General features: G+C 44.8%; 1 protein-coding gene across 1 annotated transcript; it reads left to right on the top strand.

Annotated features, from left to right (window-relative positions):
* Positions 1-556: 556 nt before the first annotated feature.
* Positions 557-7,476, top strand: PURA (purine rich element binding protein A). The gene is made up of 2 exons (XM_069763858.1): positions 557-2,468; positions 2,610-7,476. Exon 1 carries the CDS (start codon positions 595-597, stop codon positions 1,444-1,446), a length of 852 nt encoding a protein of 283 aa, XP_069619959.1. The 5' UTR covers positions 557-594; the 3' UTR covers positions 1,447-2,468; positions 2,610-7,476.
* The last annotated feature ends 6,326 nt before the right edge of the window (positions 7,477-13,802 follow it).

Here is a 13,802-nt window from a genome sequence, read left to right as displayed (position 1 = left end):
GGTGGGCTCCCACACTGCGGGCATTACATTCTGTGAGGTGGGGTGCGGGCATTACATTCTGTGAGGTGGGCACCCATACACTGCGGGCATTATACTGTGAGGTGGGCACCCATACACTGCGGGCATTATACTGTGAGGTGGGCACCCATACACTGCGGGCATTATTCTGTGAGGTGGGCACCCATACACTGCGGGCATTATTCTGTGAGGTGGGCTCCCATACACTGCGGGCATTACATTCTGTGAGGTGGGGTGCGGGCATTACATTCTGTGAGGTGGGCACCCATACACTGCGGGCATTACATTCTGTGAGGTGGGGTGCGGGCATTACATTCTGTGAGGTGGGCTCCCATACACTGCGGGCATTATTCTGTGAGGTGGGCTCCCACAGTGCGGGCATTATTCTGTGAGGTGGGCACCCATACACTGCGGGCATTATTCTGTGAGGCGGGCTCTCACCCACACACCGTGTAGACAACTTTCCGGAAAGTTGAGCGCCCCCCTCCGCCGCAGCGCCGCCTGTCTCCGGTTCTCGCGAGATCCGCGTCCTGTCTGTGGGAGTTGCAGGGAGAGGGGAAGAAGGCAGGCGGCATCATGGCGGATAGAGACAGTGGAAGCGAGCAAGGAGGAGCGGCGATGAGCTCCGGTGGCAGCTCGTTACACCCCGCCTCAGGGATCGGGGGCTCGGCTCTGCAGCACGACACCCAGGAGCTGGCCTCTAAGCGGGTGGACATTCAGAACAAACGCTTCTACCTGGACGTTAAGCAGAACGCTAAGGGCCGCTTCCTGAAGATAGCGGAGGTCGGGGCTGGGGGCAATAAGAGCCGGCTGACCCTGTCCATGTCCGTGGCCGTGGAATTCCGCGACTACCTGGGGGATTTTATCGAGCACTATGCGCAGCTCGGACCCAGCAACCCCGACATGGCGCAGGACGAGCCCCGGCGGGCGCTGAAGAGCGAGTTCCTGGTCCGGGAGAACCGAAAGTACTACATGGACCTGAAGGAGAACCAGCGCGGCCGCTTCCTGAGGATCCGCCAGACGGTGAACCGCGGCCCGGGCCTGGGCTCCACACAGGGGCAGACGATCGCGCTGCCGGCGCAGGGACTGATCGAGTTCCGCGATGCCCTGGCCAAGCTGATCGACGACTACGGGGTGGAGGAGGAGCCCGCAGAGTTACCCGAGGGCACCTCCTTAACTGTGGACAACAAGCGCTTTTTCTTCGATGTCGGCTCCAATAAGTACGGGGTGTTCATGCGGGTGAGCGAGGTGAAGCCCACCTACCGCAACTCCATCACCGTCCCGTACAAAGTGTGGGCCAAATTCGGGCACACGTTCTGCAAGTACGCGGAGGAGATGAAGAAGATCCAGGAGAAGCAGCGGGACAAGCGCGCCGCCGAGCAGCAGCAGCAGCAGCAGGAGGAGGCCGACGACGGCGACGACGATTGATCCCCGCGAGCGCGCCACACACGACGAAAAGAAGCGAACTGTTCCGAAGTCGTCGGGAGCACCGCCCTCCACCTCCACAGACTGCCAGTCACTCCCATCGCTGGATGTCGTCCACTTCCCCACCTCTAACAGTAAGCAGCTGCTAAACAGAGTAATAACCTTATCTATGAACCCTGTTCCTACAGAGAGGATGGTGTTTGCCCCTGACTCGCCCCGAACTCTTCTACACCCGCTCTGATGATGGCGCTCTGACAGACACAGGTCCTTTCATGTCGCTAATAACATTTGACTTTAGCACAAAGATGATGAGAATATTTTAGAAGCTATTTTGTTACCAAATGGCCAGGCTGGGCAGGCGGTGGCCCCCTGTCGCTGGGCAGGGCTCTAGGCATGCTGTGTGTCCGTGTTATGCCGCCCGCGGTGTGTAGACCCCAGGTACATAGGTTATCCAATAAAGTGCTCTCTTTTCTACAATATGCATTGCATCTGGGCCTAGAGCAGATCCGGTCGGTGACGATTATGTGAACATGAAACAAATGATTAAACGAGAACATTTTAAATGAAATTTTGTTAATTTGTGATTTTTGCCAGTTGACCTGATAATTTATTTCCAGTCTGAAGCTTGTTCCTCTTTCTAAATGTCTGCCATGTATATATCTCTGTATTTATAGACTAAAGGTTTATGTATAGATGCTGAACAGTATGTTTTGTATTACACATGGAAAACAAATATATCGTTGATGACTTTTGATGCACTTCTAAATCCATTATTAAAGAAGGTTTTTAATTAGGTCCTTTTCCTTATTCTGAGAGCTGTGCCACCGCTGCCCGCCGACACAGGGCGCTGTCACTAACCTTCTTTTTGCTGTGTCTTTCAGTCGCCTCCTTGTACCATCACGACACTGTGTATTTGTGTTTCCTTTGGCTTAGGACGCATGGGACTGGATCTCTGCCCGCTCAGATGCCAAGGAGGAGGGTCATCCGTGCCAGTTACTGGATACTTATTTGCGAATGACTGTAATGTACGTATCTCCTGGTCTCGTTGCCACCTAACTGGTTGCCCGGCCTTTTGAGATTTTATAACTACAGTTTAGAATGGTAGAAAATAAGAGTAATCTTCACCTTACCAGTCCTGTGACCGTTCTCTGTATTCTTGTCTCTAGGGATAACATTCCAGTATGGACATAAGATCACTGCAGCGGTGACCACTGGTGTCCACTGCAGAGGTCACATATTCATTTGTAAAGGATACAGAGACCGGCGGGGGACACTGGAAGCACCTGGATGGTATTGGTAAGGGTGGTTAAACATATGGACCGCGACTTACAGACCGGCCACGGGTCTGCTACCTGTACTCGCCAGTTTCATATATGCCGATGAGGCTGCTGAGTTTAGGTAGAGACCCACAGCCGGTCCAGACATCGCAGTCCATTACTGGACTCTGTCGGAGGTTTTAAACCAGATCACGTATTTATTTTCTCCCATTCCAAGCTTTTAGTAAAATTAAGAGCTGAACATCCCCTTTTAAAAGGAATTTGTGAAGATCAGCCCTCCATCCTCCAATACACACAAGGTCATGCAGGGCTTTAAAAAGTAAATCCATCTACACTTTTATATCATCTATCTGTTGCTGCATTCTTCAATAACTAGGTTTTTATTGATCTGCGCTGGGCATGACAGGACGCTAATAAAGCCTCTGCCTCCCCAAGTTGTTTCCCCTTGTTATAATAAGCCTCTTTAGCTTGAGTGATTACTTCATTGTGTGATGTCAGCCGCCAGGCAAGAAAAACGGGTAATGTTCATGAGGCTGGTACTAGGCGGAGAACCAACCTCAGGAAGTAGAGGCCAGGAAAGTTCTGTCACTCCCAGAGAGCTAAATGCGCCATTTGCATATGAATGAAAACACTAATTACTTGAGAATGCAACAGCAGATAGAAGATATAAAGGTGTCTATGGATTTACATTTCAAAAACCTCCATGGCCATATCTGCTTTATGGGTGGTTTATCTTCCCTACAGATTCCCCTTTAATAAACAAGGCTCAGCTGATTATATAAAACTAAAATGAAAACTAATTAATAAAACTTTAGGTCAGGGATATAATCGCAGGCAAATGAGATCTATGAACTACCCCTCTAGGTGGCCACCCCCCAAGTAAGCGGCATATGCCAATCTCCAGCACTTTACTCTGTCAATATGCAATTGTTTAGCATCACTTAAATTACATTATACATAGCTTTTTTTTTTTTTATCATCATCTAGGTTAGTGTGTACAATGGCCAAATAACCTAGGACTACTGGCCATGACCGCCCCAGTAAATGCCCATCAGAGACAGGGGTAGAGTCCTCACCCGGAATCATTGAGAGGAGTGAGAACTGCAGGGAGTGTGATTTCTGTGCATTATGTAGGAGGACGGCCAGATCCACAGGTCAGGAGCGCCACTTTATATGGGGCGTCCTCTCTGGGCTCCAGTGCATGGTATAGCGGCATAATGACTGGTGATCTGTGTTCTGTTTTTTTTTAGCCTCCTCTGAGTGCAGCATAGTATCGGGACCCAGATTCCAGCCATGTGTTGCTTATTGGGCTACTTGTTGCAGTTTTGATCAAATCATTGTGTTATCTGCTGTGCATCTATCGGTTCTCTGAATGCTGAGTCTTGTATAATCCCGCACACACCACGGATTAGCAGCTTTAAGTGTACATTGCATAGGCAGGAAGCTACAAATCAGTGGTGGGGCAGGGTTATACAGAGCTCATGAATATGGAGGATTACACTGCAGCAGATTTACTAGGCCACTAGTGATGATCTCCTGCTGATAAAACTGATTTATCAGAACTACAGTAAGTGACACAACGCTGAGAACCTTTCAGCAGGCTTTCTCACTGTAAAGTAAGGGGACGGCCTTTTACTCATCAGATTCCTTGAAGGGTCTCAGTGTTCTGGGTGTAATAGCGCCATCATGGCCGCACCCTCACTGTACACTGCTAGATCCTGTGGACAGGTTCTCTTTAATTTATACATAGTTTAGGAGGTGAAAGAAAATTGATTAACATTTTTTTTTCTCTTGGCATGGACTTCAACACTGAAAAAGCTTGACAAGCCCTGGTTTAGACCACCGCTTCTTTTTTTCTTATAGGGGCATCATGTATTAGAACGTGATGATGCCATGTCAAAATTAAAAATCTTGTTCAATGTACCTGAACCAGGTGTTATAGTATAAATCGCTCTGAAAGGGTTAACTCTACAGCTACTCCAGAAGCGCTAGTGAAACTGTGTGGTCTGTCCAACAACCTGGGGGCACCTTGAGGTTTGAGAAAGTTGTCTAGACCTCATGTTCTGTCTTGTCAACCCCCTAAACCCTAATCTTTTTTTCTGATGTTTCCAAACTAGATATATTGTACCTCCAAACGTCCCAGATTTCATGGTTAAAGGGGTTTAGATATATTGTACCTCCAAACGTCCCAGATTTCATGGTTAAAGGGGTTTAGATATATTGTACCTCCAAACGTCCCAGATTTCATGGTTAAAGGGGTTTTCCCACAAACGAAAGATTATTTATTTCAATAGATCTTGGAATAATAATTGGATGTATTTAATAAAATGTTCCTGTGCTGAGGTAATCTTATAAATGTGCCCCTGCTGTGTACTGTGTAATGGCTGTGTCTGACCGTACAGGAACATGGTCTGATCATATCACAGCTCCTGGGCAGGGGAGGAAGAAAGAGAGAGGATACAGACATTACAGCAGGGGATCACAGCTCCTGGGCAGGAGAAGGAAAAGAGTCTACAGACATTACAGCACTGGATCACAGCTGCTACTTTCTGTGAGGTAAAACATTGTTTAAAAACAGACAGCAAAATGTTTTACCTCACAGAAAGAATCCGCTGTGATCCAGTGCTGTAATGTCTGTATATTCTTTTGCTTCCTCCCCTGCCCAGGAGCTGTGATATGATCAGACCATGTTCCTGTACAGTCAGACACGGCCATTACACAGTACACAGCAGGGGCACATTTGTAAGATTATCGCAGCACAGGAACATTTTATTTACACGCATACAATGGTGAGTTATTTTTCCAAGATCTATTGATTACAATGTACTTTGGCTCTTGGGAAAACCCCTTTAAGGATTTTTTTTGTTTTCTTTTAATAAAACTTAATTTCTGTCAGAAAGTGCTGCCATGTTGTAATGTACTATGTTTCAATCCGCACCATTTTTAAGAAGTCCACTTGCTGTCCGTGAGTGGAACCGTTCTTGAGGACGTCCTGATGGAGGACGTCTTCTACATTCCTGATCCTGCTCCAGTTGTGTTCAGGCTTTCAGTCCCTGGAGATTGTTCCCTACACTGACAGCAACCCAGATTTTAAATGGTGAGGGCATGACACCCGAGACATGGGGAACATCGGTACGTGGGTTAGGGAGTGTTGTGTTGTCTCATTTTCCGTTTTGTAGCACCATCACGGACGGAGGGTCTCGGTGGGGACATTACATCGTTACTTACCTGCCGCTGATAATGGAGAAGGACCAGGGAATGGTTTAAAGTGAACTCCACCATGGCACTGAAGAGTGACTATTACTAATGTGTAGTCACCCTCATGGGCCTTGTGTGCTTCCCGCTACCCTCTCCACTGTGACCGATGGCTGGCAGAGTGGCATGGGGAGTGGGGGTAAGTCTGAACCATGATGCCTCTGCCTGTCCTGAATTGTGGGACTGTGGTTCAGACTTGCCACCTCTCCTTGTCCCACAGTGTTGGACCGGACTGTAGTGTCTCAGTGAAGGAGGTAGCAGCGAGCAATGTCGGGGAACCAGTATGGTGACAATATATGACAAAATAGTCACTTTCCTGTGCTAGGATGGAATCACTTAACGCTAGGTCCGAATTACGTTCCTGGAAGACCCTCTTTAAGCATGATTACATAAAACACCATTAAAGGAGTATTCCCATCTTCAACATCCTGTCCAACATGTAGGTGTAATAATATTAGCAAATACTTTCAATTAAAAATGTAGTATAGTTCTTCTGATTTGCTATGTCACTTACCCTGTGTGCAGGGCATTGCCGTAGCTTTGGTATCTATGGATAGGACTACTTGTGTAGTGATGGTTAGCTGTTGATGGTCGTAACCATGGATATCGAAGTTATTGCAAATTCCTGCACATACGGTAAGTGATGTAGCAAATCAGAAGAACTAGATATTTCTAATTTGAGCTATTTTCTAATTTTATTATTACACCTACTATATATTGGGATAGTAACTTAGAGATGGGAATACCCCTTTACCACCTCCCTAACTGTCTGAACATGTATTTTTGATAACTTTTGTTCATCATTGGTTGTCCTAGAATGTGTTGTAAGACCACATGACTTCCATCAGCCGCGTCCTGTTCCATTGTGACTGTTCCAAATGTTTTTCTCTCCTCTGGTGCCCACTTCTACCTCTTTTGGCCTGTCCTCTGTACCTCCCTTGTGTTCCCTGTCTGGCCTGCTACACCGTGACCTGTTCAGTGGTCTCTCCATCTTTACTTGCTCTACTGTACATCCCCATGGACGCACAGTCCTTCCCCTTATGTCCCCAATGCTGTCCTACAGTGAAGTGACTGCCAACCTTCTCCAACATCTTGTCATCTGTGACATTGGCCTCTTGTAGCAGATACTATGGTGTTAGGGTAACCTTGGTCATTGGCTCCAGTTTAAATGCGCACATATATAATATACTATATATATATATAATTATGTACATATAACTATAGAGATCTAATGGTTTTGTAATGAACAATTTTTATAACTTTTCTTTTGTGTATAGATGAATGAATTTACAGATCTATTTATTGGGAATTGTGTGCACTTTATTTGTATAATTGTATGTATGTTTATTTTTGCCGCACTTGCGCACCTTTTTTATGTGTATATATACAGATATATACCGCACAGCAAGCTTCTGTATTATATGCTCCTATTATAAGGGGATCAGTCCAATCCCAAAACGTGTTTTGTGTATTTTAATAAAGTGATCCTGTATCACCATTATCTTAGTTTCATCCACTTCCTGTGAGGATGGCCTCTTTTATTGAGCAGTATTGTCGCTGTCACCTTCACTTTGTGACCCCCTTCCTAGCCACATTTAGGGTGTGGAGGTCTCGGAGGGGAGGATAGCTCATTCTTATGCTATCAGTTTGGGGTTTACCAGTAAGGGCATTGCCACACACTAGTTTTGCTACGTTGCATCTGTGAGGGGCTTGGCCTGATCATGGCTTTCTTTTTAATGATCACATCTGGTTTCGGGGTACATTACATAATGGAATGGAATTCCATTTACACAGTTTTTTAAGAATATATGTAATTAGTTTCTGAAGCTCAATGATGTACTGGCAAGCTAGAAGTCTATTTAAAGGGAACGTGTCAAGATCTTTACCCCACTAAACAGCCGCATTTGCTTTATAGCGCAAAAAACACTATAAGAATGTCACTATACCAATATTGTAATCCGTCATTCTGTAAAACAAAATCTAAATATGGTTCAGTCTGCATACAGGTTACCCTTTAAAGAGAACTGGTCCCCAGGATTTTGCTACTCATTTGAGTCCCTATTTGCAGCGATGTGTCAATTACTGCGCTGTTTGCTGAAGTGTTGATGAAATCTTTGTTTTGTTACAAATCGCACAGTTCTGAGTGTTGAGCATTGTATAACTCTGAAACCTCCACTGACTGGCTGAATTGTGTACACTGCATAGGCAGAAAGCTGCCAGTCAACATAAGAGCGGGGTTATACAGAGCACAAGAATAGTGAGGACTACATAGCAACATGTTCATGTATCCACTAGTGATAGTCATTTACTGATTTTTATCAAAACTACAGCAAGCAGCCTAGTGACACATCACTGGAATCAAGGTCTCTGTCTCTACATTATGCTGCTCTCAGATTAGGTAGTAAAAAGCGGATGACAAATTTCCCTTAATAACCACAGTGATGGTGCATTAATCCCATGGTGCCCCAAATCGCATTTTAGGATACGCCTCTTCATAGCAAGACAATACCCCCTTTTTGGGCAAGTCGCAGAAATTATGCCAGAAATGTGATATTTAGCTTGACAAGTCTCCCCCAATGTCTACATAAGCCTTGTTTGTAGATATGTTGTAATCAGGGCTGGTTGCAAAGTTTCTTCATCTCACATGCAGGGGGACCCTGAGAAATAAATGGGAAGTGTGCCAGTCCCATGATGCATTAGCCCATCGTCACATGACCAGTACCACCTCTGCCTGCTGGAAGGGCAGTGTGACCATGTCCTCTACTCCCCCGAAGCCAAGCTCAACCAGGTTACTCCATCCACTCCTGACCGTGATCTCATGGTCTGGAAAAGAAAAGTTTAGAGAACTATTTACTGTTTTCATTATATTTTCCATGTCTGTGTAAGAAAACACCTCCTGGTAGGTTTCACTCTGGCCACTATGCCTAACGTCACGTTCCAGCAGTCCTCTCATGACAGCAGCTTTCCGATCTGAGGTAATACCTTCTTATAAGGCTGGAGACAGATCACATGACACTAGGTCTGGGTGCAACAACTACTAGAGGTCACTTCTGCACCTGGGCCCAGCTGCTACCAGTTTGTTGCTTAGATGACCCAGTGACTGGTCTTCCTATTTGTGCCAACATCTATTAACCCCTAAAGCAAATGGGTACATGAGCCGAGTTTGAATCTCTGCTGACTATTTAAATGTCTGACAGTGATACTTAAATTGAGTGCTTATGTGCACTAATGGGTTACCATGGCCTGCTGAAGACCCCGTCCGTGTCATCTCGGTCCTTCTGTGAACCTCTGCCACCCATCAGTAAATCAGATTGTGATTTTCACTATAAACCACACACACTGATAGAACAATATAAAGTATAAGTAATTGGATGATTGCAGGCTCAAATCCCCTGAAGGGACTCGAAAAGTTTAAATACAAAAATTTGAATCTTCTTCCTGTTCCCATATTAAGGCTATATTCACACTTAGCGGTTTTTACCGCGGAACCGCCGCGATTTTGATGCTGCGGGTCCGCAGCAGTTTCCATAGCGTTTACAGTAACATGTAAACCCTATGGAAACCGCAAACCGCTGTGCACATGCTGCGGGAAAAACCGCGCGGGAACGCAGCGGTTTACAACCCGCAGCATGTCACTTCTTTGTGCAGAATCGCTGCGATTCTGCACCCATAGGAATACATTGAACCGCTTACTTCCCGCATGGGGCTGTGCCCACGTTGCGGGAAGTAAGCGGATAATGTGCGGGTGGTACCCGGGGTGGAGGAGAGGAGACTCTCCTCCAGGCCCTGGGAACCATATTTGTGGTAAAAAAATAAAAAATCTGGTTATACTCACCCTCTGATGTCCGGAGCTCCTGGGCGCTGCACGCGGCTGTCCGGTCAGAGTTGCTGTGCGACCAGGACCTGCGGTGACGTCGCGGTCACATGACCGTGACGTCACGAAGGGTCCTTCTCCCACAGCATCTTAGGAACCGGACCGCCGGGTGCAGCGCCCAGGAGATCCGGACATCAGAGGGTGAGTATAACCAATTTTTATTATTTTTAACATTACTATTGATGCTGCATATTGCTGCATATGCAGCATCAATAGTATAGGCGGAAACCCGCAGCGGAAAACGCGGAACAAACCGCGATAAATCTGCAGGGAGAACCGCAGTTGTTTTGCCCTGCAGATTTATCAAATCCGCTGCGGGAGAACCCGCAGGGACCCGACGCAAGGTGTGAACATAGCCTTAAAGTAAGGAAATTGGAAAAACAAAACAGGTGTGGTATCACAACTTTCATAAAAATTAATGAGCTCATGCGTTAAAGCCGCAAATAATGAGGAAAAAAAAGCCAGAATTGTAGGTGTTTGGTAACAATCTCCCTAAAAAGAAAATGCAATTAAAATGTATTGTATGTAACCTAAATTGGTATCCATAAAACTGTTCGTCACACAGGAAAATAAAGAAAATGATGGGTCTTAGAAATTAGCAATACAAACAAAACATCTTATTTTTGCAAAACTTTTTTTTTTTTTTTAGACTTCAGAATCTTTCTTAAATGGAATATGCCAAGAAACATTCTAACATTCTTTTTAACAATTGAAGAACTGTAAAGTATTGTTTATTTTTTATTTACTTTGTATAAAATATGAAAAATAATTACAGTTTTGATATTTTCAAACCTAAAACACTAGGAGGTGCTATTGCTGATATTTGCTAGGAAAACCTAGTTTATTGGTAGCTCGCATTACGACTGCAGTAAATGTGGGCGGGATCTGCTCACATGTCTGAGATCACCCCTCCCCTTTTGCAAACGGATAATGGAGGATAAAGTTTAGAATCACAAGGCAGGGATGTTTTGTCGGCGACTAGAAGGTGATACTGAGATGTGTACAATGTCACTGAAGATGGCTGGTAGCGCCAATCTCTGAGCTACACTGAAATGGCGCCTGGCTCCCCCACAGCTGTGAACTTTACAGCCCAGGGCACGTGCCCAAGTCGCAGAGAAGCAGCCACAGCCCATGGGATAGAGTTGGACACCAACCACAGTCCCTGTTCTTCAGGGCTACTGTATTTCACTGTACTGTGAGTGTCATGCTCAGATAAAAAGTAAAATGCAAACTCAGCGGCTACAGAAAAAAACTTGATAAATGTTAAAACATTTAATTTTTTTTTTTAAATAAACGATTATATAATTAACTAGATGGTGGCCCGATTCTAATGCATTGGGTATTCTAGAATATGTATGTAGTTTATTCCTAAAGTATTTAATTTATTTATGAAGATTTCAGAATAATGCAATGAATACACAGGATTTGGCCGGCCGGCGCGTCCAATTAGCGAAGCGTAGTTCAAATCCAGCGACAATTCGCAGCCGGACTGCGTCTGTCGCTGATTGGTCGCGCCCGGCCGGCTGAGAACAATCAGTAAAGCTAGGGCCGGCTCCAGTTTTTTGAGGGCCCGGGGCGAAAGTCTCACAGCCCACGTAGTATATAGCACAGCTACGTAATATAGCACAGCCCACGCAGTATATAGCACAGCCCACGCAGTATATAGCACATCCCACGCAGTATATAGCCCAGCCCACGTAGTATATAGCACAGCGATGTATATATCACAGCCCATTCAGTATATAGCATAGCCCACGCAGTATATAGCAATGTGGACACGATATCCCTGTTAAAAAAAAGAATTAAAATACAAAATAGTTATATATTCACCTTCCGGGGGCCCCTGGATCCAACCCAGGCCTTTAGCAATGCTCCTCCGTTCCCAGTATTGCATTGCAGCAATAACATGTGATGATGTAGCGGTCTCGCGAGACCGCTACGTCATCTGGAGTCATTGCCGCAATGCATTCTTGGGACCGGAGCGTCGTGAGGAGCAGGAAAGGCTGCCGTGGATGGCGGAAGGTGAGAATATAATGACTTTTTTAAAATTATTTTTAACATGTTTTTACTATTGACGCTGCATAGGCAGCATCAATAGTAAAAAGTTGGTCACACGGGTAATGGCAGCGTTGGCGGACCGCGTTATGCCGCTGTGTAACGCAGTCCGATTAACGGACTGCTAACGCTATGTGGGCGCTGACGGTAGGGGAGTATGGAGGGGGCACTGACTGGAGGGGAGTAGGGAGGGGCCAATTCACTGCCGGACTGTGCCTGTCGCTGATTGGTCGCGCCCAGCCGTCCGCAACCAATCAGCGACGCAGGATTTCCGTGACCGATAGACAAACAGACGGAAGTGGACCTTAAAATGTGACATTCCCTTTAAATAAATAAAAACATCTGTGCAAATTTGCTATTGCTGAACCAGGAGATTCAGTTTTACTGCAGAATGAAATCTGTAACAGTAATAGTTCCTAAAAAATTAGATTTTTATTTCAATTTTGGCATTTACCTAATGGGATAAATGTTTTTATACTTTGCTCAACAATGAAATTGCAACACCAAAAAGGAGAAGTCGTGGAATTACAGAAATCACAGGATTGGTAGGTTTGTTAATGATATGCAAATGATGAGAGGGGGAAGTCTTTCCAAAATGCGCATTGTGGTGTGCGTGGTATTAGGGCTCAGTGACCCTTAAAGGTACATTACCCCCATATTTTATTCCTCTTGTCCTCCTCTCTGCACTTTGAATGTGGTCATGAATTCTATTGATAATCTAATATATTCACATTTTAATTATTCACATTTCGAGTTTATCCAGATTTTTTTTTTGTCATAATCTTTGTACATGCACTTTTATGTGTGAATTTGAAATTTGTTGGCTCGATTGTGTTTTTTTTTACATAGTAATTGTCCACAATTCCCCAATCTGTTTTCATTTCATTACTCTTTCTTTTCATTTGAGGAATATTGCATATTCTCTACTTTTTATTTTTCAATCATATCCATATTCGTGCCAATTTTCCTTTATTAGGGTCTGCCCATCTCTAAATAAATATATATATATATATATATATATATATATATATATATATATATATATACACATTTATACACAGTACAGACCAAAAGTTTGGACACACCTCATTTAAAGATTTTTCTGTATTTTCATAATGAAAATTGTACATTGACACTGAAGGCATCAAAACTATGAATTTACACATGTGGAATTATATACTTAATAAAAACGTGTGAAACAACTGAAATTATGTCTTTTATTCTAGGCTCTTCAAAGTAGCCACCTTTTGCTTTGATGACTGCTTTTCACACCCTTGGCATTCTCTTGATGAGCTTCAAGAGGTAGTCACCGGGAATGGTTTTCACTTCACAGGTGTGCCCTGTAAGGTTTAATAAGTGAGATTTCTTGCCTTATAAATGGGGTTGGGACCATCAGTTGTGTTGTGCAGACGTCTGGTGGATACACAGCTGATAGTCCTACTGAATAGACTGTTAGCTGCTTTTTTCTTGCCATAATACAAATCCTAAGTAAAGAAAAACGAGTGGCCATCATTACTTTAAGAAATGAAGGTTAGTCAGTCCGAAAAATTGGGAAAACTTTGAAAGTGTCCCCAAGTGCAGTGGCAAAAACCATCAAGCACTACAAAAAAACTGGCTCACATGAGGACCGCCACTGGAAAGGAAGACCAAGAGTCACCTCTGCTTCTGAGGATAATTTTATCCGAGACACCAGCCTCAGAAATCACAGGTTAACAGCAGCTCAGATTAGAGACCAGGTCAATGCCACACACAGTTCTAGCAGCAGACGCATCTATACAACAACTGTTAGGCCTCTCTTCCATTTGCGAGAAAGACGTCCGTGTCTCGCAAGTGAAAACCAAGCTGTGGCGCCGGCACTTGGGAGCGGAGCGTGCGGCCGCAAAGCAACACATGGAGCT

Source organism: Ranitomeya imitator, chromosome 4 (genome assembly GCF_032444005.1).
Source record: "Ranitomeya imitator isolate aRanImi1 chromosome 4, aRanImi1.pri, whole genome shotgun sequence".
NCBI classification, from domain to species: Eukaryota; Metazoa; Chordata; class Amphibia; order Anura; family Dendrobatidae; genus Ranitomeya; species Ranitomeya imitator.
Note: the sequence above shows the minus strand (reverse complement) of the source record. Positions and strands in the feature narration are given on the sequence as shown.